We start from the raw sequence: 27,978 nt of genomic DNA, 5'->3' as shown, positions 1-27,978 counted from the left end.
CCATAAAATCATTACATTTAGTACTAGATTTCGGTGAAATTTGGCCCATTGAGTTAAGCTAGACCCTTTCACGTACGTCTCTTATATGGTCCATATCGGTCTATGTTTAAATACAGCTGCCATGTATACCGATCAGAGAATTGCAAGCGGTGATATTTCTCTGATTTGCGATATACTCATAAAAATGCAGTGTTAATATCTATCGCCATCACAATTGATGCGGTGTTATGTTCAGCAACACTGATATTAGTGTCGATCGTATGAATACTCCCTTTCCATAAGGCAACTGATGCCAGAGTGGGTACCTTATGTTCAGCACACTGATATGAGTGTCGATCGTACTTTCATTTTGATACTTCGTGCATCACCGCTTCTAACATCGTCTTTGCAAATGGTGATGTTATGAGTGAATGTAAGACGAGAATGAAACATTGCATCATCACAACACATTAAATAAAAAAAAAATGCGATGATTGAGTAGTTTTTGGCATACACTCATCATACCACCGCACATACATAAGAGACACATGATCATAAGTATTTGCGCTGGTAGATTAAACTCAGGCGTCTGTCGTTGGCTTCGAAGCGCAACATATACATGCACATTAGAACCACCGCATAATCATTTGTGTTTTTGTACAAGACGTTTGTATTAATTGGAGTTGCATGGTTGCGTTGATTCGAAAACACAAGTATTTTTGCGGTACACCACAATTGCGATACACCTTTGCAGATCTCTGATAACGGTAACCCGTTTTATGACTCATAAAAGGGTCATTTATAACCCTATTTCGCTGAAATTTGGCACATTGAATTGTGTTAGGCCCCGCGATACCCATTGCGTGTATGGTCTAGAACGGACCATATTTGGATATATCTGTCATATATACAGATCTCCCGATTTAAGTTATTTTGCCCCTAAAATAAATATTCATTACTCGATTTGGCAAAAATTTGACCAAACCGATCTCTCGATTTAGAACCCATAACAGCTGCATTTAGTAACCGATTTCACAAAAATTTGGCACAGTGCCCGATCTACCGATTGGAGGACCCATAAAAGCTGCACTAAGTACCCGATTTCGCAAAAATTTGGCACAGTTACATGATCCAGAGCGATCTCCCGATTTAAATACCCATGAACAATCCATTAAGAAATTGCGGCAAACTTCTCACACATCAATGAGTCTATCAAACTCCAGTTTTAAGCTCAGTGATAAGGGACCTCCTTCTTATAGCCGAGTCCAAACAACGTGCCGTAGTGCAACACCTATTTGGGGAGCAGCTTTTACATGGCATAGAACATCACAAATGTGGCCAGCATTAGGAGGCGATAATCACTGCTGACATTTTTATACCCACCACCGTAGGATTGGGGGTATATTAATGTCGTCATTTTGTTTGTAACACATCAAAATATCAATTTCTGACCCTACAAAGTATATATATATATATATATATTCTAAGTGGATTTAACGAAGTCCGTGTGTCTGTATGTTTCTCCGTTCGTCTGGTAATCACTCTAGAGTCTTCAAAAATTGAGATATTGAGCTGAAATTTGGCACAGATACGTCTTTTTTATGCACGCTGGTTAAGTTCTTCAACGGGCCAAATCGGACCATATTTGGATATAGCTGCTATATAGACCGATTTTCCGATAAAAGGTCCATTGCCCATAAAAACTTTATTTTTCACCCGATTTTGCTGAAATTTGAAACAGTGAGTAGTTTAAGGCTCCCCGACAACTGACCTAAATATGGTTCGGATCGGACTATATTTAGATATAGCTACCGGGATAGCTTATCGGGAGATCGGTTATAGAAAGGGTCTGAAGACCATAAAAGTTTTTTTTTATCCGATTTCGCTGAAATTTGGAATAGTGAGTTATTTTTAGCCTCCTGACACCCGACCTAAATATGGTTCAGATCGGACTATATTTAGATATAGCTGCCATATAGACCGATCTGCCGATAATTGGACTGAAGCCCATAAAAACTATGTTTATTACCCGATTTTCTGGAATTTAAAATAGTAGGTTATTTTAAGCCTCCCAACATCTGACCTAAATATGGTTCAGATCGGTCTATATTTAGACATAGCTGTCATATAGACCGATCGCCCAATAAAGGGTCTGAAGACCATTAAAGCTTTATTTATTACCCGATTTCGCTGAAATGTCAAATAGTGGGTTATTTTAAGCCTCCCGACATCTGACCTAAATATAGTTCAGATCGGACTATATTTAGGTATAGCTTTCATATAGACCGATCTCCCGATAAAGGGTCTGAAGCCCATAAAAGCTCTATTTATTACCCGATTTCGTTGAAATTTTAAACAGTCGGTTATTTTAAGCCTCCCAACTTTCTGACCTAAATATGGTTCAGATCGGTCTATATATAAACATAGCTGTCATATAGACCGATCTCCCAATAAAAGGTCTGAGGCCCATAAAAGCTCTATTTATTACCCGATTTCGTTGAAATTTTAAACAGTGGGTAGTTTTAGGTCTCTCGACGTTCGTCCCAAATATGTTCCAGATCGGATTATATTTAGATATAGCTGCCATATAGACCGATCTGCCGATAAGGGGACTGAAGCCCATAAAAGCTTTATTTATTACCCGATTTCGCTGAAATTTGGAATAGTGAGTTTTTCTGTGAGTTAATTGGATATATCTGCCAAAAGGACCAATATATATTGAGTTGCCCAAAAAGTAATTGCGGATTTTTTTAAAGAAAGTAAATGCATTTTTAATAAAACTTTGAATGAACTTTAATCAAATATACTTTTTTACACTTTTTTTCTAAAGCAAGCTAAAAGTAACAGCTGATAACTGACAGAAGAAACAATCCAATTACAGAGTCACAAGCTGTGGAAAAATTTGTCAACGCCGACTATATGAAAAATCCGCAATTACTTTTTGGGCAACCCAATATATTAGACCACTCAATGTCCGTGCCAAATTTGGGTGCTTAAGTTATCCAATTTTCACCGGATTGTGACGAAATAGGGTTTACATATATACCCGAGGTGGTGGCTATCCAAAGTTCGGCCCAGCTGAACTTTATGCCTTTTTACTTGTTTTTTTATGTTCTCTTTAGGATTCGAAACCAGGAGTTCAGCGGTGGCCTCCTTTACATTCCTTAAGGTATAAAGAGGACGCGGGTTTCTATAGTAGGGCCCGTTCTTTAGAACATCAGTTACGATGAGAGCAGAAAACAATACCTTAAGGACTATACGCCTTATAACTGTAGTACAAAGCCCATGCATGACACGCGATTTTTATCCTTAAAGGTTTGCTATGACCCTCTTACAGGTGTGTATAGAAAGTTATACCACCCAGTTTACACCGATTACCTACGACCCTTTGGCAGCTATGTAAAGAGAGTTGCCCTTTTCTCCCTTTCCGGAATATTGGTTTTCAATTTTTATTTCCTTCCAATAAATCGCGGTGAAATTTTTTCACTTTCCTCAATGCAACAGTGGGTACCTTAGGCCATAGTGGTTACCTTATATTTTCAGACTAAGTATTGGATCAAGGGCCCCCCCCCCCCCCCCCCCCAAATATGATTAATGAATCCACCTTAACGATTGGGATTGTTAGAGGACGAGCGGATGCATCAAATTCTAAAAACTCATATAGGCTTTTGAAATCCGTTGCTGGAATTAAATAAATATTTCCAAAAAAAAGTTGAGTTTATCAAACATTTCACCTTTTCCTGAGTTACGTGATCAAACCGGAAGTTAGTAAAGACACAAACCCTATTATGTTTATACTAACAATGTGAAAACTGTTTGAATGTTGATATTGTTGTCGTTGTCGATGTCGATGTTGTGATTTTTCATTTATTTTCAAGTGAATTTTTCATTTGTTTCATTTCTCGTCTGTTTCGCTTTTAATTGTAGTTTTTTTTTCTTGAGGCGATATTTTGCAATGGCATGCGAGTGTGTGTGTGTGTGTATGTGCGAGAGAGATCTGCTCTTCTTTTGTATTAATTTTCAATTTTTATTTTTAAAATTAAATTTAAAATTAGATTTTTTTGTTTTTTTGCCAGAAAGAGACAAATAAAACGGACATGGTGTATGATGATTGCTTAAGGATGTTTGGATGATTATGATGAAAATGGGTTATGGGCTATGACCATGATGATGTTCTATGGCTATGGCACATTTTTGGGGGAGTATGCAGGGAATGTTTGAATGTATGGATGTTGTTGTATTTAGGTATATGGTCAAATGGTAGAGACAAAGAGAAAACTTACGTAATGAGACGTTCACAATTGAAACAGATATTTTGACCGGTTGGCAAACCCCCAGTGCTTGGGGGCTTGGGTTGAGTTACTGGGGCACTAACATGTTTGGTGGCTGAGGGCTGGTATTGTTGTTGTTGTGGTGGTTGTTGATATTGCTGTTGTTGTGGTTGATATTGTTGTTGTTGATATTGTTGTGGTGGTTGTTGGTATTGCTGTTGTTGTTGTTGTGGTTCTTGATTCGGGTAGTTGCTGAATGCTGTCATATATGGATTGTAATAGGGCGAGGAGTACATTTTGAAGTTTTAGTAGTACAGTGGTGTTGTTTGTGTTTTGAGTAGATGATGGATTTAGGTTTTCGAATTTGATGGTTATTTGATATTCACAAAAGATTTTTTAATATCACAGTTTAGTTTTGATTGTTTTTTGGATATCAGACGATTGCAGATCGTCGTCGTCGTCGTCGATGGTAAAGATGTTTCCAGTCCAAAAGTGTACAGTCAAATGATCAGAGATGAATTAAAAGAATACACAAAAACATATAAAAATGAAACGACGGCCACAACCATAGGCATTCATTCCAATGGGTATAGAAAGAAAGAAAAATAAAACGAGAAAAAAACAGTTTCTATCAGTTAATATACATAACTACATACAAACAAACTAAGGCGCACATATGCATACACATGTACAAACATACCTACGTACATACATTGAGAAAGGAAAGCAAAAAAGACGTAATAAATAAATGGCAAAAACAGATGTCAAGATCCTCTATACTCTTCATATATAAATCTGTTTCTAATACGTGGGACATGTTCAAGGTCTTAGATGGAAATTTTTAAAAAAACAAAATCCAAGTAAATGTCAAAAATAACCACCCCCTCACATTATATCCTATACTCAAAAAGCTAAATCCAAACACTAAACTATTTGCAAATACATTGTCGCCCCATTACACACGTTACTATCTCTCTCTCAATGTAATAGCAATCTGAATATCTACATGGTCTATGTTAATCTGTATTAATGTCTTCCTACAATTTGAGGATGCCTGACCCTGCCTTAGGATTAAAGCCAGGCATCACTAACAAATGGATTGACCCCATCATTGAGAGATAACATTATCTGGGCTAAGGCATAGTAATCTGTCATATTACCTGGAGTTGAGGTGCCAGATTCTTCTTCGCGCAAGAATTTCAAAACTTCAGACTTATCGGCCTGGTATTCCTTTTCGTTTTTCTTGAAGTTAACACTGTAAAGAAAAGAGAGTAACAAAAACAAAACATATTATGAGACCAAATTGCATAAGGAGAGAGAAGATTAAAGCAAAACAAGTAAAAACGTCTCAAGTTCGCACAGTGTCACAACCGTAGCCAAAAGTGGAAAAAGTCAACATATATGAAATGTAAATTTTTGGCTGCAATTTGATAGAGAACATTTCAATTACTGTAAATGTGAGTTTTGATTTCAATATGTCAAATAGTATATAGGGGTTCAAATTCAATATAATTCGGCAATGCCTTTTTCCTTGTTTAATGACGAAAATTAAAAGCTGCATCTGTTTTCATAAATTTTATGATTTAGAGTAACGGTCGATGAATCGGTTGGTTAGTCTGGGGTGTAAATAATATGGCAGTATGTTCTTTTTGAATACGAGGGTTGTCTTTTATATTTTGAGACTAGAGAACGTATCTGTTTTAATGGCCCATATATTATTTCGAACACAAGGGTTTAAAAGTGTAAATGGGGATCTCGACGTAATTAAATCTCCGTGCTCGTGTGGTATATACCCAGTTGTCCTGGCTAAGTGTTCTTCGACGTGTGCTCTCTTATTACGCAACCTCTTCAACCTTATTTACCGTGCGGGAGTTTTCCCGGCGTGTCGGAAGGTTGGGTACGTTCAGCCGATCCCCAAGAAGTGCGAGGCAAACAATCCTGCATTGTTTATCACCATCCGCAGAAATCGCTCCACGGGAGAACTGATGACATTTCTGTCTGAACGTTGAGGTCACTCCAACCACCAGTTTGGTGAGAGTAAAGTCGTGACTTTATATATCTGTCCCCCAGGCATTTGATAGGGTTTGGCACGGTGCACTTTTTTCTAAGCTAGTCGCTTTTGGTATGGGTGATGGCTTCATTCGATTTATATCGAGCTTTCTTCGAGATTTAAGTGGTTCGCCCAAGGGCAGGCCGTTTGGACGGACTAGGCTTATCATTGAGCTAATATTTGCACTCATTATTCCATTATGGAATGCTGAATGGCAAAAATTGAATTTGATGGATGGGAGTTGGATATTTCGATGTCTTGCAAATTAAAATAAACGATGTTAAAAGGCATCCAAAGTTCGGCCGGGCATCCACAGTTCGGTACTCTCCAACTTCGATGTAATGACATATCGTCAAAATTTGGGGGCAAATGAATCATTTATGAACCCATAGCAATTTATTCAAAAGAAAGTCCCATTAGGACCAAACTCAGTAACGGGTCTAGAACAACTCAATTTCCTATTTTTAACATAATCGTGTAATAAATGGGTCTAAAATGGGCTTAATTAAAACAATACAGCTCAATTTATCAACTTTCAACAAACTCGTGTAAAAAACGGGCCTCATATGGGTTAAACACCCAAAATCGGAAGCTGGGCTTCTACAGGCACTTTATGCAAATATGAGCAAATCTGAACCATAATCGGCACCGATGTCGAGAGGCGTAACACAACTCACAATGCCAAATATCAACGAAATCAGTTCATAATTATACGTCTCACGTAGTCAAGGCTTTAAATTGAGAGATCGATCTATAGGCAGTAAGTCCAAATAAGGCCCAATCTGTAATATACCATGCAGGTATGTCTACAGGCCCAACAAATTTCATTGTGCATAATTTCAGCGAAATAGAGTAATAAATGTGTAAGTTATGTAGCCAGGACCTAAATCGCTATATGAGGGGGCTCTATCGAAATATTTGTGGCCGTTTTATGGGGCCAAGACCATAAATTGGGAGATCGGTCTAGATGATAGATTCAAATATGTCGAAAGGTCAAGGGCAGCTCACTGGACCAAATTTCAGTGAAATCGGGTAATACAAGCGAATTTTGTGGGCTCAGGAACTTAAGTTGGCAGATCGGTTTATATGAGGACTATATCAAGATATAGTCCACCTTTCAATTTAACCTGCCTATGATAAAAAAATTATCTGTACAGTTTTAGCTGAATATCTTAATTTTTTAAGACTAAAGCGTGATTTCAACAGAAGGAGGAGGAACGTACATGGCTGGATCGTATAAGAATTAAACGAGGATCAAAAATATCTACAGATTACAGCTTAGAAAATGGATATTTCGATGTGTTGCAACAAAAAAACCAAAAGACAAAATATTGGGTCGCCCAAAAAGTAATTGTCGGTAATATAGTAGTAATATAGTCGGCGTTGACAAATTTTTTCAACGGCTTGTGATTCTGTAATTGCATTCTTTCTTCTGTCAGTTATCAGCTGTTACTTTTAGCTTGCTTTAGAAAAAAAGTGCGCGAAATTTTGTTAACATTTGTTTGTTTGGCGTCAATTTTAACATGGGTACCACATGTATTGAAAGAAATTCATTTAACATACCGAATCAACGCTTGTGAAATGCACCTTAAACGCAATGAATTCGATCCGTTTTTAAAACGAATCATAACTGGAGATGAAAAATGGATTGTTTACAACAACGTTAGTCGAAAACGATCATGGTCCAAGCATGGTGAACCAGCTCAAACCACTTCAAAGGCTGATATCCACCAAAAGAAGGTTATGCTGTCTGTTTGGTGGGATTGGAAGGGTGTGGTATATTTTGAGCTGCTTCCAAGGAACCAAACGACTAATTCGGATGTTTACTGTCAACAATTGGACAAATTGAATACAGCCATCAAGGAGAAGCGACCAGAATTGGTCAATCGTAAAGGTGTCATATTCCACCAGAACAACGCTAGACCGCACACATCTTTGGTCACTCGCCAAAAACTGAGTGAGCTTGGCTGGGAACTTTTGATGCATCCACCATATAGCCTTGACCTTGCACCATCAGACTACCATTTATTTCGATCTTTGCAGAACTCCTTAAATGGTAAAACTTTCGGCATTGATGAGGCTATAAAATCGCACTTGGTTCATTTTTTGCAGATAAAGGCCAGAAGTTCTATGAGCGTGGAATACTAAATTTGCCAGGAAGATGGCAAAAGGTTATCGAACAAAATGGCAATTATATATTTGATTAAAGTTCATTCAAAGCATTATTAAAAATGCATTTACTTTCTTTTAAAAAATCCGCAATTACTTTTTGGGCAACCTATTTCAAAATATTCCCCATTAAGATCTATTTATATGCGTTTGCATGCGTTTGAATTAATAGTCGAAGCATTTTTGCCACTCTGATTGAGGTATCTCCAAAACATGCATTCTGAACGCATCAACCGCTTTTTCAGTTGTCGAAAAACTTTGGCCCCTCATTTTATTTTTTACGTATAGGAATAAAAAAAGTCATTCGGTGCCAAGTCAGGACTATACGGCGGATGACTCATCAAATCGATGTTTTGAGTACTCAAAAATGCTGTTGTTACAGCCGATGTGTGAGAGCTCGCATTGTCCTGGTGAAGAGTGGTGAAGTTGTATACCACTCAGAATTGACTGTTCTGCGTTGTTCTAGGGGAACGAATGCTACATGTCCAGTTTTTTCTGAAACAATCAAGAGCGTGCTAAGTTCGGCTGGGCCGAATCTTATATACCCTACACCATGGATACCATTTGTCGAGTTCTTTGCGCGGTATCTCTGTTTAGGCAAACAAAGAATAATGACTAAGAACTGTTGTGCTATTGGAACTATATATTGTAGTCCGATTCGGACCATAAATGAATTGAAGGCTGAACATTGTAAAAGTCATTGTATAATATTTAAGCCCATTCGGATAAGAATTGCGCCTTGTAGGGGCTCAGGAAGCAAAATCGGGAGATTGGTTTATATGGGAGCTGTATCAAGCTATAGATGGATTTAAACAATATTGGACACGTACGTTGAAGGTCATGGGAGAAGCCGTTGTACAAAATTTCTGCCAACTAGGATGAGAATTGCGCCCTCTAGAGGCTCACGAAGTCCAGATTCCACATCGGTTTATATGACAGCTATATCAGGTTATGAACCGATTTAAGTCATACTAAGCACAGTTGTTGGAAGTCATAATAAAACATCTCATGCAAAATTTCAGCCAAATCGTATGAGAATTGCGCCCTCTAGCGGCTCAAGAAGTCAAGATCCAAGATCGGTTTATATGATAGCTATACCAAGTTGTGAAGCGATTTGAACCATACCTAACACAGTTGTTGGAAGCGATACCAGAACACCAGATGCGAAATTACAGCTAAATCGGATAAGAATTGCGCCCTCTAAAAGCTGAAGAAGTCACGACCCAAGATGGATTTCTATGACAGCTATATCAGGTTATGAACCGATTTGAGTCATACTAAACACAGTTGTTGGAAATGCTACCAAAACATCACGTGCAAAATTGCCGTCAAATCGGACGAGAATTGCGCCCTCTAGAGGCTCAAGAATTCAAGACCCGAGATCAGTTTATATGGCAGCTATGTCAAAACATGGACCGATTTGGCCCATTTGCAATACCAACCGACCTACACTAATAAAAAAACGCGGTGGTTTTCCCCTCCTAATGCTGGCAACATTTCTGAGGTACTATGCCATGTTATACTTCTCTCCAAAGAGGTATCGCACAGCGGCACGCCGTTCGGACTCGGCTATAAAAAAGAGGCCCCTTATCGTTGAGCTTAAACTTGAATCGGACTGCACTCATAGATATGTGAGAAGTTTGCCCCTGTTCCTTAGTAGAATGTTCATGGGCAAAATTTGCAATTAGCAAAAGCGCCTAGCTTTACTCCTTCGAAAGTTAGCGTGCTTTCGACAGGCAGACGGACGGAGAGACGGATCAGGACGATCAAGAATATATATACTTTATAGGATTTTAGACGCATATTTCGAGGTGTTACAAACAGAATGAGGAAATTAGTATGTCCCCATCCTATGGTGGAGGGTATAAAAACTGGCCATCATTTGCTTGGAAGTACCTTGTGCGCGAACAACTTTTGTTGCATTTGGCTCATCTTGGAACACCCTTACTCAAACATATAAATCCACGATTCATCACCTGTCACGATGTCATAGAAGCACCGTGATCGTATTTTTGGAGCATATCGACAAGAGCCTTTTTTGAGCGATTGACAAATTGTGTGGGATCCAGCATTTTCCACTTGGAGGTTTATGCAACGGCAAGGGCAGCTGAGATCGGTTTTTGGGATGAATATCATCCCAAAAAAAGATCTATATATTCATCCTAGGATTCATTCATCTATCCTAGGATTCAGGCCCCATTTCGAGCCTGGGGCCCATCAATATAATGCCCAACATCTGTGAGCCTTCTCAGTACGCTTCTGAATGTGACACTTTCAATTCAGTTTCCTGTTCAAGATCACACCTAAGTATTTGACCTTGTCAGATATCGAAATCGTCTTATTGAGGAAACGTGGTGCTTTAAATTGGCCCACCTTCGTCTTCCTCGTGAACAGGCATATTTCAGTCTTCTCTGGGTAAACATTGAGACCTCTGGGTCTAGCCCAGTCATATGCCAAGACCCTTTCGTCCCTTCTGCATAGCTCGTTCGGATCCTTACCTCTTAGAAGTAGTATAACATCGTCTGCATAGCAGATGGGTTCAAATCCCTCCTCAGTCAGCATCTGTAATAGGTCATTTATGGTGGTCACCCATAGGTGTGACGATAAAATGCCCCCCTGTGGCGTGCCCTTACTTCTATTTATGCCATGGGACACACAATTTATCCACCTGTTCTTTAGCATATGATTTATCCAGCCTTTAAGGACCGGGTCCACCCGGTACTGGTCTAAGGATTGGATCATTGTGGCGCTCCGCACATTGTTAAAAGCCCATCGATGTCAATGCATACCGTCAATGTGTACGTTTTGGCATCGAAGGATTCTTGCACAAATTCGTGCATGCCTTGACATAGGCATGCTGTTTGTATTTGAGCAGTTCGCTGGATGTCCTATTCTTTATCATGGTGTCTACAATACGTTCCATGGTTTTAAGTAGAAAGGACGTAAGTTTTATTGGTCTGTAGGCCTTTGATGTCGCATAACTTGCCTTGTGGGATTTGGGTATAAACCCCACCCTTGCCTCCTGCCAGGCTTCCGGAGTATATGAAAGTCCTAGGCACGCTGTGAAAATTTTGGCCAGACGAGGCGCCAGATAGTCTGCCTCTTGCTGTAGTCACGCCGGATATATTCCCTCAGGTCCGGGTGACTTAAAGGGTTTGAAGCTCCTCAAGGATTCCTTCACCATAAATTCCGTTATTATATACCTTCGATCAACGTTATTATTCCCAGATTCCGGTGTCTCTGTGAGTCCCTTCGTATTCTGTGGAAAATGGGGTTTCATCAAAAGCCTCAAAATGTCCTCCGTTGTCTCTGCTTTCATTCCCATGTCGTCTGCTAAAGTTTCAATATGGACATGGGTGTTTGAGAGAAACTTTTTTATCTTGGCGACGTCATTAACGCTATCGACCTGTTCGCAGAAAAGCTTCCAGGAGGCACGTTTTGCCGCTCTGGTAATCTTATGGTATTCCATGAGCCGTGCATAATACACATCCCAATAAACTTCTGCTTTTTTACGATGTGCTCTGCTAAACAAAAGTCTGCGGACCTCTTTCCCAATATTGCGAATCTCTCCGGTCGTCCAGGTTTTTCTTGGGTTGATTTCCTTTGCAGAGGAGGACAACTATCTTCGAAGGACCCCACCAGTGCACTCGTAGTCCTATTGACATTTTAGTCAATGTCTTCTATGCTTGACAATCTAAATTATCTTGCCCAAGTCTTCTTCTGAGTAGCCTTCCGAATTTTGTCCAGTTGGTTTTCAACTTATTCCGGAAGATTATCGTATTCGGCGCTGGCCGTGATATTCTAAACCTAATGTAGCGATGGTCAGAGAATGAGTGTTCCATGGAGACCCTCCAATCCTGAACCTCCCTAATCGAACATGGCCAAATCTTTTAAAAATTTATCGAGGATCAAACAAATATACATTATAGGCTCGGAAATAGATATGGATATACCCCTGCCCTTTAGTGGTGTGCATAAAAATAATAATAAATTCTTATTTCCAAAAAAAGACAAAAAGCCCAAACATATAATTTAAAGATTATATTTGGGGATTTTTCCCAGGATTTTGCTTGAGACCACTTGCCATATTGGTCCTGAAGGGGTTAATACTATATTTAAATCTTTTTAAATTCCGCCTTAAGATATGCTATGTCTACATAAGTTATTGACCTTTAAATACACTGACCATCAAAATAACATACACATATGTTATCTATGTATACATAATCGGTCATACGCGACATTGACATACATTTCAATTAATATTCATTGACATAAACTTACACATATGTACACATATGCTTATGTACCAAATATTTATGGGAAAATTGCCAATGCTTCTTGTTGACAAATTTGGCAAAAAAAAAAAAAAAGTGGCTAAAAATAAATTGGCGGGCGACAGCCATTTTCTTTAAACAAGCCAAAAAATATGGTCAATTGTATATTCAAAGCTAATTTTTCTTTGATACTGTGTTGTTTTTCTTGAATGTTTTCATTATATGCAAGTATACAGGCATATACACACATACATACTCGCAGTGAAAGTTCTTCAAAACAACACGTTTCCGATAAATCAATAAAAAATTTCAGTATATGACAACAAAGTGATTTTAAATACCACATAACGAAAAAAAAAATCAAAAGTTATTAACGTAATTATTGAGACGTACGAGATGCCAAAAACAAGCTCATATTCTATGTGTTTATGAAATTAACAATAGGAAATTTGTTTCAAAAGAACAAGGGAGAACGAATTGACACCAAAATTAGATTCTTAAGTTGAATCCACAAGAATCCAATAGATATCAATGTACAACATAAACTTTTTACCATGAAGTGAGCGAATATCTACGTCACAATATCATGGTGGAATGAACTATAAGATGGCCATGCAAAAGTTTAATTAATATATTAAAATATTTAAAGGTTAACATTGGTGTTGTGCTTTTAATCGCTAAGAATTTATTTTAAATCCACATTTTGTATACAGTGATCAAATTTACAGAACATCCCATAAGATATGGTATAATCATTGTGCAAGAACCACATAAACTTTTTCAAAAAAGTCTTAGTCCAACAAAAAGTTTCTTTGTCAAATTGTTCAGTTTATAGGCAGATAAAACCCGTAAACACATTTCCAGGATCAAATTACATAGGTTTGACATTTTCTTCAATAAATAGTCATCGCTTTAGGGTTGGTACACTGTTCGTCTTTTCAGGTGAACAACTATCAAACTCCATAAACAAAGTATAAGAAAAATGTGGGCAATTAAAGGGGTGATTCTTTTGCTATAATCTTTTTGGCTATACTGATTTAAACAGCTCCCGCAAGTTTCGTGTTTGGTTTCATTGTCAAACATCTTCAGTTTGGTCTATAATTTAACCATGAATCTTCTTACAAACGAACAACTCTTTGATGAATTGAGTGTTTCACGCTTTTTCCATTGAGCGATGAAGCTTATTTTTGTCTCAATATGTACGTAAATAAGCAGAATTTATCGATTTTGGAGTGAAGACCAATGCATCCAGAAAAAAGTCACAGTTTGGTGCAGTTTATGGGCTGGTGGCATCATTGGACCGTACTTCTTCAAAGATGATGCGCAACGTAACGTAACTGTAAATGGTGACTGCTACCGTGAGATGATATCCAACTTTTTTTTGCCCAAAATGCATCAGCATGACTTGTTTGCCATGTGGTTTCAACAAGACGGTGCCACACAGCACGCGTAACAATGGACTTATTGAGAGGCGGGATTGGTGAACATTTTACTTCATTTCCGGGACCAATCAATTTGCCTCCTAAAAAAATCCTTCCTGCCAAATTTAGAGAGAATCGGGTAACAAATGACCATTTTATTGCTGTATTTCTGCAAATCGGACGAACATATATATGGGAGCTATAGCCAAATCTGAACCGATTCCTATAAAATTCACCACTAATAACGAAAGTTATAAGAAAATCTTTCCTGCCAAATTTCGAGAAAATCGGTTAACAAATGACCACTTTATTGCTGTATTTCTGCAAATCGGGCGAACATATATATGGGAGCTATATCCAAATCTGAACCAATTTCTAAAAAATTCACCAGTAACATTGAGAGTCATAAGAAAATCCTTCCTGCAAGATTCTAGAGAATTGGTTTACAAATTACCATTTTATAGGTGTATTTCTGCAAATCGGACGAACATATACATATATGGGAGCTATATCCAAATCTGAACCGATTTTTTCCAATTTCAATAGGCTTCGTCTCTAGGCCGAAAAACATTCCCATACCTAATTTGAAGACGATCGGATGAAAATTGCGACCTGTAGTTTGTACACAAATTAACATGGACAGACGGACGGACAAATGGACATACATAGCTAAATTGAATCAGAAAGTGATTCTGAATCGATCGGTATACTTATCAATGGGTCTATCTCTCTTCCTTTTGGGTGTGACAAACAAATGCTCCAAGTTATAATACCCTGTACCACAGTAGTGGTGTAGGGTATGATTACTAAATCAATTAATTTTTTAATTGAAAGCATTTTTATTGTCAATTAATTTTTTAATTGAAATTTTTTTAACAATTTGTTTTTCTGTGTAGCACCGAGTCTCTAGAATAGATTTTTGCTATGTTACCCCTCCAAAAAAATTCCCATTCTCTTATCAACCTGAAGAAGCCACTTTATTACGCCTGTCGGATGCCTTCTTGTTCTTAAGGCTCTTGGCCGCAATTTACATATGGATAATTGATTTCTTGTTCTTGAAGTTATTGGTGACAACTTGCATATGGGCAATTAGCGTTTGCCAATAATTTATGTTGCCTCTGGCATGGCCAACATTTATTTTCTGAAGAAGCTTCTTAGATTTTTTGTTTTAAATATACAACTATTAATATCCTGTTTCATGGTATGTTGTTAAACTATTTGTTTATTTATATTTATATGCCTATTATCTGAGTACACAAACAATATACCATAAATCTCAAAGGCATTAAATACGTGTATGGGCAGTCTTGGAGCGAAGAATATGAGTGAAAAAGAATGGCGGTTTCTGGTTTGGTTGGCGAAAGTAAACACATTTCTGTGTCAATTGGCAAAGAATTTCAAAGTATATTCAATGCTTATAGATAGATGTATATGTTCGTGATGACGTTGAATGCCATTGGCATATAAATCTTTCTATGCTGTCATAATTTTATAAACTACTAGCGACCCGCCCCGGCTTCGCACGGGTGCAATGCAAAATATACCTACTACAGAATGTCCTTATACACAACGTTCACAGCTTTTTTGTCATTAGCCAATACAAACATGTTTTGCTTAGACGTTACTCTTGACAGCGCGACATATAATTGGCCATGTGAAAAACACTCAACACTCAAGTCTAATCCTGCAACGTTAAAAGTTTGACCCTGCGATTTATTAATGGTCATTGCAAAAGATATCTTTACCGGAAATTGTAGGCGTTTAAATTGGAACGGTAAATCTGATGGTATCAGAGGAATTCGGGGAATTAGTACATCTTCTCCGGTACCACATCCGGTGAGTATTGTGCACTCTATTATGAATTTTTTTAGTGATTTTACCAGCAAACGTGTGCCATTGCAGAGCTTAGGAGGATTCAGATTTCTTAATAAAATTACAGGACAACCTACTTTCAATTCCATTTTATGAGGAGGGAGTCCAGAAGGGTTCAAAGAATTAAGAAATTCTGTAGGAAAATGTACAGCTTCTTCCGAGTCGAGAACAGTATCGACCGAGTAGTATATTTGCGTCGGCGTATCAATTTTTGCAAGAATCAAGTTGTTTGCCTTATCTACTTGTTCGTTGGTTGGTGACAGGATGGCTCTTTCTTTGAACCAAGATAGAGTCTTACAACTTATGTTATGAATGTCAGGATAGACATTGTTGACCAAATCTTGGATGTTGTCTATCAAAACACAAAGGTTATCTAGGTTAATCCTTCCATCACTTTGAGTTAACTTTCCATTGCCAACTTTTAGCAGCATCTCTGAAAAAAGCCTGTTCTCACGTGAAGATAATGAAAGCCTCATGTTAGTTTTAAGCTCTAACTTATTAACGTATGGCCAAAGGTTGGATCTTTTTAGGGAAGCATTTATTTCGTCCGCACGTGTTCCTCTAGGGACAACCGGTAGGATTTGACGAAAGTCTCCAGAGAACAGAATTGTACATCCACCCATAGGTGCATTTTTACTGCGCAAATCGCGCATTGTCCTATCCAGTGCTTCCACAGATGTCTTGTTTGACATGGTGGCTTCATCCCAGACTATTAATGAGCAGTCACGGATCAATTTTCCTGTATTGCTCTGTTTAGAAATACTACAGACGCTTTTATTATCATCGGAAGCGATTTTCAGCGGGAGCTTGAATGTAGAGTGTGCAGTTCGGCCTCCTTCTAAAAGCGTAGCAGCAATGCCGGATGACGCGACAGCTAATGCAATTTTTCCGGTGGATCTGACTTTTGTTAAAAGCAAATTAATTAAAAATGTTTTACCTGTACCTCCTGGGGCATCAAGAAAAAATATTTTTCCTTCATTGTTATCAATTGATGATAGTAATGTAGTAAATACTTTTTTCTGATCGATGTTCAATCGTGGCTCATCTTGGGCTATATTTTGTAAAAGTTTCGATTGATCGTATGATGTTTCTCTTGTGTATTCGGCACTATTCGTTAAATCTGAGTTAATATTAGCTGGCATCGGCAGTCCAAAATCATTGATCGATTTACTCGTCAGTAGTTGCACTACTTTGTTCAATTCAAATAATGCTTCATCAAATATGTTTTGGTCATATTGTAAATCATCTGAAACTAATTCTCGCCGTTGCCGAATCAGAATATCACTGGCCATATTTTCTCTAAATTTATTCCATAGACTAACAGAATCAGTTACTTGACAAAACGCAACTATGATGGCAAATAAATATCTTAATGATGTAGCGGAACTGCAAATAGCTGCTTCTGATAATGTATTTTCCCAGTGAGAATCGTCTTCCAAGAGTCCCATAGCTTTACATGCCATTTGATAAGTATTGTAAATAACACCTTGTACAGTTCTCAGGTGTGCAAAGGATGTCGGGCCTTTTACAACATGGAGTAACATTCTCAAATGAAAGCATTCGCTGTTGTTGGGATGAATCGCGTAGACTCTACCAAGAGCATCAGTTTTTTTTATTCCGGGGAAACCATCGACCGCAGTTCCTTGTTTTCGTCGTTGGAATGTTTTAGAACTCTGGTTCCATGTATAGTAAGTTGGAACTCTGTCATATGTCAGTGTTTTCGCGAAATCATCTTGAGCGCATAACTTGAAGAATGCTGTTAATGTAGTGTCCCGCGGGTTATAGACAACTTCTTGTATATTGTTCTCAGTGAAATATACTCTTTGTCCATTTTCTAAATGAACTGCAAGGTGGACAATAGTGGGAGCTCGGTCGTGAACTTCGAATGATAACATCCTCCATACTGCTTCAGAACTGCATATGTAACGTCCAGACTGATATGTTTCCACTTCATTTGGTGATTGTATGCTGAAAGTAGCTTGATCGCTACCTTTATTAATGTATTTAGTAACATATTGGATCGACTTTATTGAACTGCACAACTCGACGTTGATGTGGGCATCAAAAATTTTTAAAAGGAGCGGATTATGTGGAACGATCCATCGGTTATCAATATCGTAGTTTCCGACTGTGGCACTTTGCCCACCCTGATCTGGCGATCGTCGTCGATATTTGGGATATCCGTCATCGCTAGTAGATGTTTGTATTTGAAACGGCTTCGGAAATTTTTTGCTGCATTTGGAATCTCGCATACATGCAGAATTACGATTTAAAGTCCCGCAGGGACCGTGTACCATGTGTTTTTTTACTATTTCAAACAGGACGGGATCATCTTCCTTAACCGGTAATTCAGCTGAAATTACGCTGTCGATTTGATTTGGTCTAACTTTGTTCACTAACCACACCAGCAGATGTACATGTGGCAAACCACGTTTCTGCCACTCTATAGTGTACATATGACAGCGCGGCGGACCGAATATATGAGACTTGTTAATGAGGTGTAGGAGTTTCTGTACTTTTAAATGGAAGACTCTATTAACTATATCATATCTGTCTTGTGGAGTTAAATTGGTATTAATATTTTCTTTGATTTCTGGCCAATTTGGGTTACATGTTGCAGTAATGAATAAATCAGGTTTACCGTAATGTCTGACATAAGTCATTGCGTCCTGTGATTTTTCATGTAAATATCGAGGTCCACCTGTGAATGATGAAGGTAGTATAACCAACTGTCCAATGTTGTTGCTGTGTTCATTCGCCTGTAAAGCATCCTGAAGGTGAACGTAATTTTCTGCTCTCAATTTAGTTTGATTGTTACGAATGTAAGCCAATCTCTCAGATTCAATTTTCGCATATTGATCGACAAAGTATTGGTTTGTCAACATTCCATATCTAAGCAAAGAGTTGAAATTGTTTTGTCTTGTCATTATACGGTAGCAATAGTAGTTCATACACGACACTGTCTTACGCAGAGGTGCACTACTGGTTGGGTCAACTTGAGGAACATTAATGGTATAACCATCTTCTCCGCGACATAGCATCAAAGGATATTGTAAGCTGTCATAAGATCTGTGTAACTCTGATATTTTTTGCAAATTATCATCACGACTGCGCAACACAATATCTCTTTTGTCGAATTGCTGTCCAGCTATTACCACTGCTACTTCACTCGTGGACGGCGCATTATATCGCCCTCTGTGTTCTCCAACAGGAACTTTATTTGCATGGATTACGACATTGTAGTCTGGAGTATCTACTGGAACACTCTCAATAGCAGTTTTAAAAGACTGAATGTAGCTGTTATGAGAATGTAACATATCTTGAAGAGATCTGATCAAATCTATATCTATTGGCTGTGCGACAATCGAACACCGCGTTGATGCTTGTGTATCTGGGTCTGCAATAAAATAAATTTGCAGAAATTTGTGATCATCTGGTCGAAGTGGTAGCAAGCTCCCAGCCAAGTGATACACTTGCCCTTGAATTTTAAATGTAGGCATAAAACCGCGCTCAACAACTTGCTTACTTTTGAAAGACGTCATTTGAAATGCGTTATTGTAACGGCGGATATTGCGTATGAATTGTTTGGATTTCGGATGATCACCCGTAAGCAGAGAGTGAAGTGGTTCAGGTGGAGGAAGAATTTCTTCTAATTTTACTTTTCCTTGTAAGCAACACAAACCTTTCGATTCGTCCTTGAACTTCAATGCCAAACAATATTCACACACTACTGACATAGTACCTATGGACACAATACGATCATCCTTGTAACAAATCAAAGGATCGTAATTCATGGCAGAATATTCTTTATTTACCCATCTGTGGCTGATCGGTTGTCCGTTTTGTTCAGCGTTACTATGTGTCTGTGCTGATTCTCTCGTTCTCTGTATTCGATTTCTATTCTGGCTGAGGCGAGCCTCATGATCTACAGAGGATTCTCTGGCTCTCTGAACTCTACGTCTAACCCGATCCTGGCTGCGGCGAGCCTCACGCTCTATTGAGGATTCTCTTTCTCTCGCAGTTCTATTTCTTTCTCGGAGCTGGCTGAGGCGAGCCTCGCGTTCCGTTGACGATTCTTCATCTCTTGCTGAACGTGCTCTTCTGGCATTCACTGTACTACGACCTATGTTCGCACGACGACGTCTTCCGGACATGACTTTATAATGTCTGTTCAAAATTTTATACTTAGGTACTCAGTACTTGATTAAACTCACAACTTAAAACTATACATATGATTTTGAACTAATTGCACTAATTATTGGTTAGTGCTGGAGTGAAAAATATTTACTTACTATTCGTTAATTTATCTTTTATAAGAGTATGTAATTTATGTCAAAGAATATATTTATAGTTAATTAATATATTACAAAAACAAAAGATTATCAACAACAAAATATACCTATTCTATTCAGTTCTTCTATTGAAAATGCTCGCCCTAATACTAAATAGCCTTAACTCTAAATTCAAATCAAAGTCTTAATGGAAGAAATACCAAGAAATATGGTTTTAAGCTAATCATATCTAACCTAATGTACTTACAATACTACTAATATAATAAATTTGTAATATCTTCGGTAATATTCACTTAAATTACATGCTGTAAAAAGCATATTGATCTATAACAAATGCACAATTTATTTAAGGTACTTAATTGGATAAGGATTAATGCTGTATTGTTTAAAATCACTTCGTAAATAACCATTTTTTAGTAAAGAATAAAAATGGTTATGCTGGGTTATCCCTAAGAGACAGACATATACCCTCGCGGACTTTTTTGTTGAACTTTTTAAGGTGAACGATACTGTAGTACATTATTTTGGTCTATCTCGTAGGGTTCAGCCAGCGTTTGCAATATAAGCGCAAAAAAACGTTCTTATTTACGACATCACATTAGAAACCTTTAAATTTATCAGTGTTTCTCTACTATATTATGCATTTATTATACATACAAACCTTCCTTAAGAATCACTCTATCTATTAAAAAAAACCGCATCAAAATCCGTTGCGTAGTTATAAAGATCTATGCATACATACGGACATACAGCGAAAGCGACTTTGTTTTATACTATGTAAGGATAAGAGTATGTAATTTATGTCAAAGAATATATTTATAGTTAATTAATATATTACAAAAACAAAAGATTATCAACAACAAAATATACCTATTCTATTCAGTTCTTCTATTGAAAATGCTCGCCCTAATACTAAATAGCCTTAACTCTAAATTCAAATCAAAGTCTTAATGGAAGAAATACCAAGAAATATGGTTTTAAGCTAATCATATCTAACCTAATGTACTTACAATACTACTAATATAATAAATTTGTAATATCTTCGGTAATATTCACTTAAATTACATGCTGTAAAAAGCATATTGATCTATAACAAATGCACAATTTATTTAAGGTACTTAATTGGATAAGGATTAATGCTGTATTGTTTAAAATCACTTCGTAAATAACCATTTTTTAGTAAAGAATAAAAATGGTTATGCTGGGTTATCCCTAAGAGACAGACATATACCCTCGCGGACTTTTTTGTTGAACTTTTTAAGGTGAACGATACTGTAGTACATTATTTTGGTCTATCTCGTAGGGTTCAGCCAGCGTTTGCAATATAAGCGCAAAAAAACGTTCTTATTTACGACATCACATTAGAAACCTTTAAATTTATCAGTGTTTCTCTACTATATTATGCATTTATTATACATACAAACCTTCCTTAAGAATCACTCTATCTATTAAAAAAAACCGCATCAAAATCCGTTGCGTAGTTATAAAGATCTATGCATACATACGGACATACAGCGAAAGCGACTTTGTTTTATACTATGTAAGGATTCACTCAAGCATGGCTAATATAACAATTTAAACAATACATTTTGCTTTTCTGCTGAACAACTTAAGGCAATTTCCATGAACTTGCATTTCTTTTGTCAGCTCTCCTAGTAAGGTGTGCTGCTATATTGTATTACAAAGCATACTTTGAGGCGCAAACATTTGTCAACCGAACAACGGTGAACGTTCCTTGCATATTTATGACATACTTTTTGGCGAACAACTTTCTTAGCTGTGTTGTAGCTGCATTAACTTAGCTGTTGGCAAATCAGAGTTGCCATAGTAAAGAATATAAAATAATAGCAGAGATCGAAATCATTTTCTGTACACATATTATTTATATATTTTATTTTGATTTAATTTAAGCAACGAGCTTTTCCAAGGAGAAATTTTGATGGCCTAGCTAGACATTAAAATGGTGCTCTTATGATAGCAGGCGACTAGAATTCTTGCACGGTTGTATGAGAAATGCGAACCAAGGAAAAACGAACGAAGAAAAAACAGAATACTGGTAATAAGCGCACAGGCAGGAATAGTCATCGCGAAGAATACTGCCACGAAGACATTTTCCCCTCCTAATGCTGGCGACATTTGTGAGGTACTATGCCATGTAAAATTTCTCTCCAAAGACGTGTCGCACTGCGGCTCGCCGTTCGGACTCGGCTATAAAAAGGAGGCCCCTTATCATTGAGCTTAAACTTGAATTGGACTGCACTCATTGATATGTGAGAAGTTTGCCCCTGTTCCTTAGTGGAATGTTCATGGGCAAAATTTGCATTTGCAAATTTGCAATTTGCAAGACATTTGGCACCGAGGGCACTATATCGGATGTTACTTTTGACAAATCGCAAATTTTGCCCATAAAAATTCCACCAAGGAACAGACGCAAAATTCTCATATATCAATGAGTGCAGTCCGATTCAAGTTTAAGGCCTATGATAAGGGACCTCCTTTTTATAGCCGCGCCAGAACGGTGTGCCGCAGTGTGAAACCTCTTTGGAGAGAAGTTTTACATGGCATAGTACCTCACAAATGTTGCCAGCAATAGGAGGGAAAAACCACCGCTGAAAATTTTTTTCTGATGGTCTCACCAGGATTCGAACCCAGGCGTTTAGCGTCGTTGGCAGACATGCTAATCTCTGCGCCACGGTGGCCCTGAGGTTATTTTGACTCTGAGGTTATTATCCAAAAGATGAAGGAATGGAGAGTATAAGAGACATATGCATATGGCAAGTGAAACGCTTCAGGCAGGAAGATGGAACTGCAATAAGCTTGACATGACAGTACTCGTTGAGATACCAGACTTACTGTGGAACATATAATGGCCAAATTTACATATTCATGTAACAAAGCTTTGCGTAAAACAACGCGCAAGGCACTAATGAAGGCGATCCTTATAAAGACCAGAAGAAAATACACAACAGTCCATGGCAGAGATGCCACAGAGGTGGAATATAACAAGTAAAAAGGCGTTAAGTTCGGTCAGGCCGAACTTTGGATACCCACCACCTCGGGTATCTATGTAACCCACTTTCGCCATAATCCAGTGAAGAATTCATCATTTATGCCCCCAAAGCAGCTATTCGTAATAAAGCCTAAATAAAGGGCCTAATATAAATCACTGTCCCAAATTTCGGCGACATGGACCTTTTATGGGCCCAAAAACCTCAAAACGAGAGATTAGTCTATATGGGAGCAATATGTAAACCTGAACCCATCTGGGCCAAATTGAAGAGGAATGTCGAAAGGCCTTACACAAACCACTGTCCAAAATTTCGGCGAAATCGGACAATAAATGGACATAAATGGACAATACATGATTATGGCCCAAAATCTAAAATCGAGCGATCGGTCTATATGACAGATATATTCAAATCTGGACCGATCTGAGCCAAATCGGAGAGGAATGTCGAAGGGCCTTACACAAATCAATGTGCGAAATTTCAGCGAAATTGGGCAATAAATGCGCCTTTTATGGGCCCAAAACCTTTAATCGAGTTATCGGTCTATATGGTAGCTATATCTAAATCTGAACCGATCTGGGCCATATTGTAGAAAGATGTCGAGGGGACTAACACAACTCACTGTACGAAATTTCAGCGAAATTGGACAATAAATACGCCTTTTATGGGCCCACGACCTTAAATCCAGTTATCGGTCTATATGGCAGCTGTATTTAAATCTGAGCCTATGTGCGCCATATTCCAGGAGGTAGTCGAGGAGTCTAACTTAAATCACTGTCCCAAATTTCGGCGACATCGGACAGTAAATGAACCTTTTATGAGTCCAAAACCTTAAATCGAGAGATCGGTCTATATGACAGCTATATCCAGATCTGAACCAATCTGGGCCCAATTAAAGAAGGATGTTGAAGGCCCTAACACAACTCACTGTCCCAAATCTCGGGGAAATTGGGTTATAAATGCACTTTTTATGGGCCCATGACCTTAAATCGAGAGATCGATCTATATGACAGCTATATCCAAATCTGGGCCCAATTCAAGAAGGATGTTGAAGGCCTAACACAACTCATTGTCCCAAATTTCAGCAAAATCGGATAATTATCGTGGTTTTTATGGGCCTAAGATCCTACATCGCCGGATCGGTTTATATGACAGCTATTTCCAAATCTGAACCGATCTGGCCCAAATTCAAGAAGAATGGCGACTGGCCTAGCCCAACTCACTGTCCCAAATGTCAGCAAAATCTGATAAGAAATGGTTTTTTATGGGCCTAAGACCCTAAATGGGCGTATCGGTCTATATGGGAGTTATATTAAGATATTGTCCGATATAGTCCATCTTCGAACTGAACCTGTTCTCTGTACACGGTCCAGTAGCTCCAGGGATGATTTTGAAGCTCCATCCCATGTGAGTTGTATTCCATTTTCGGCCTTATCAAAGTGGTGGAGATGTTAAGAAGATCAGACGGAATGAAGTAATTCCTATACCGTTTAAGGAAGCCTAAACACTTGAATGCTCCTTTCGACACTTCAAATACAAGTTTAGCCCAACGGACATTACTTTGCATTTTCATGCCCCTGAACATCAAGAGCTTCTGATTGCTCAACATCTACACCGTTGATAGACAAAGATGATCGTAATGGTTCAGCGAATCGTTTATGTGACAGCAAGCAGCACTGAGTTTTTCGTGCATTAAAATCTCCTCGATTCATTCGACCCCACTTAGAAATGGCCAGCAAATCCTGGCAGAGTGTATCGTCCATAAACCGTCTCTTGTCCTCAATCTCTCGAAGACTCGGTCTATGGTCGAATAAGTACGAATGACAGAGATTACTGTCATCCTCGAATGAGTAGATCGGATTCGATGTCTGACCCAACAGATCGTTGATGAAAATTAGAAAAAGAGATATGAGAAAGAACAGAACCCTGGGGTACATCTGCGGTCAATTTGTGCTCATTGGATGAGAACGCATCTATAACGACTCGAAGAGTGCGATCTCTGAGAAAGCTCGAAATAAATCGAACGAAGCCATTGCCGACACCAAATGCGACAAGCTTTGATAGTACTGCACCGTGCCAGACCCTATCAAATGCCTTGGAGATATCCAGAGCGACAACCTTACTTTCACCAAACTGTTGGATTGAGCGACTCCAATGTTCCGACAGAAGTGCCATGAGGTCGCCCGTAGAGCGATTTCTGCGGAACCCATACTCTAAATACCTCACAAGATGGTGACTTACCATGCTCTCCATGGCCTTGGAGAGAGCGGAGCATATCGCAATTGGCCGATAATTCGCAGGGTTGTTTGCCTCACCCTTCTTGGGTATTGGTTGAACGTTCGCAACCTTCCAGCGCGACGGGAAGTCTCTCGCAGGGTTTGGCTGAAATTTTGTACAACGGCTTCTTCCATGACCTTCAACATATATGTCAATCGGTCTATAGCCTTATACAGCTCCCATATAAACCGATCTCTCTATTTTACTTCTTGAGCCCCTAAAGGGCGCAATTCTTACACGAATTGGCTGAAATTTTACACAATGACTTCCACTATGCTCTTCAACATTTGATTCAATTATGGTCCGAATAGGACCATAACTTGAGATAGCTCCAATATTAAATCAATTCTTTGTTTGTATCCTTCGCTTGCCTAAAAAGAGATATGGGGAAAAGAATTCGACAAATGCGATCTATGGTGGAGGGTATATAAGATTCGGTCCGGCCGAACTTAGCATGCTTTTGCTTGTTAAATTTGATACCTTGTTTGAAAGTGCTACAAAAGAATGCCCCCATTAATGGGATAATTCTTATGGCGGTGGATACAAAAAAATCCGATCCCTCATAAACAGTTAATTTAGCATCTTTCCAAAAAATTTCGTTGGCAACACTGTTTCACAGTCGTTTGCTTTACTGCAGTTTCTTTAGCCAGCCGACTGACGCTGCTGCCTGGCAAATTTTAATCAGTAACATAAAGTAGCTGCGCTCAGCTTTCTTTCAATCTTAACAATGAGCGCCTAAAGGCATTAAGAGAAATTAATTTCATTTCAGTCGAATCCTCGACATAGCTCGGGAGTTCTTTGTGACCCATATCCTGGGAAATTCCGTTATTGGAGCATGCACCACACACACACACACACAACCAAACATGTGAGTACAAACAAGTCTGGTGCATAACACAAGGCGCACTGGCAATATGTAACTAGTTTTCTAGGTTAAGCGAATATAGCCCGGATGAAAGTTTCATTACGACGCTGTTGGATGTTGAATGTATGAATGGCTGTTTAGGATATTCGCAACAACATTGGCATGATGAAGTATTTCATTTTCAGCTCTGAGTAGAATGCCACCCATTGTTGAGATGTTATTGCGTGCGTCTACTCGCTGGGCCATCTGATGGAGGCAAAACAGAAAATGAGCTCAAAGTTTGTAAAATGAAGCAAACAATTTTCATGAAAACTTAAAGAACATTTCAACTTTTAGTTCACTCTTCAGTCTTGAAGAAAAATTTACACGCGTAAATGGCAGTGTGTGAATACGTCAAAGAATGAAAGTAAAACAAAAAGTCTATGAATGGCATACTGAGGATGAGAATAAGAATAATAACAACAACAACAACAGCGCTAGGCAATGTAAGTTAAAACAATGTTCTAATAATGCCTCCGGAAAACTACATCAAAAACAGTACTTGGGAGAAATAAGTAGTCCATCGGGTACTTTGGTTTAGTTTGTATTTTTTTCTGTGTGTGTGTGGAGAATTTGATCTACTTTTGATCTACTGACACAAATGAAGGGCAAACACTGAAGATATAGGAAAAGAGAAACAATTTTAGAAATTGATAACCAATAAAAGCGCGTTAAGCTCGGCCGGGTCGAATCTTATGTACCCTTCACCCTGGATCGCTTGAGAAAGGATCTTTGAGTGACTTTTTCAAGTGTATAGAAGCTCTATCAAGTTATGGATCGATATGGGCCGTACTTGCTTTGGTTGTTAGAAGCCATTCTCTCAACTTCCTCTCAGTAACAACTTCGCCTTCTCACTACCCAGATCCCGTGCCTTTTACTCGGACTGTGTTGCCCCGAAAGGCTTCGCATTCATCACGTTCATTGTTGTCAGTCCTCTGGGCTTTATAACAAAGATATGTGTCCGTGCTTCCCTCTTACTATACTGCTGCTATGGCCCATAACCCAAACGATATATTGGGTTGCCCAAAAAGTAATTGCGGATTTTTTAAAAGAAAGTAAATGCATTTTTAATAAAACTTAGAATAAACTTTAATCAAATATACTTTTTTTACACTTTTTTTCTAAAGCAAGCTAAAAGTAACAGCTGATAACGGACAGAAGAATGAATGCAATTACAGAGTCACAAGCTGTGAAAAAATTTGTCAATGCCGACTATATGAAAAATCCGCAATTACTTTTTGGGCAACCCAATAGATCAATCCATCCTCAGAGAAGGCGTTAATCTCCTTCTCACACACCAAGACCATCAGCAATTTTACTATCCCGATATAGTTTCAATGGCCGTCTTACTATTCGTAAAGATGTTCACACTCGACGTTCTCGCGTTGGTACTGTACCAACTCGATTTATTTTTTTAAACCCTCCACCATATGATGGGGGGTATACTAATTTCGTCAT

At 38.4% G+C, this 27,978-nt stretch overlaps 1 protein-coding gene across 1 annotated transcript in view; it reads right to left on the bottom strand.

The window, feature by feature from the left end:
- LOC106089457 (PDZ and LIM domain protein Zasp) overlaps positions 1 to 27,978 on the bottom strand; it is a 538,225-nt gene that overhangs the window by 100,057 nt on the left and 410,190 nt on the right. The window contains exons 7-8 of the mRNA XM_013255315.2: positions 5,411 to 5,505; positions 4,263 to 4,509 (exon numbers count right to left, since the gene is read on the bottom strand). Of these exons, the coding sequence (XP_013110769.2) occupies positions 4,263 to 4,509; positions 5,411 to 5,505 (342 nt within the window). The remainder of the gene's footprint in view (positions 1 to 4,262; positions 4,510 to 5,410; positions 5,506 to 27,978) is intronic.

The sequence above is a fragment of the Stomoxys calcitrans genome, chromosome 5 (genome assembly GCF_963082655.1).
Source record: "Stomoxys calcitrans chromosome 5, idStoCalc2.1, whole genome shotgun sequence".
Lineage (NCBI taxonomy): Eukaryota > Metazoa > Arthropoda > Insecta > Diptera > Muscidae > Stomoxys > Stomoxys calcitrans.
Note: the sequence above shows the minus strand (reverse complement) of the source record. Positions and strands in the feature narration are given on the sequence as shown.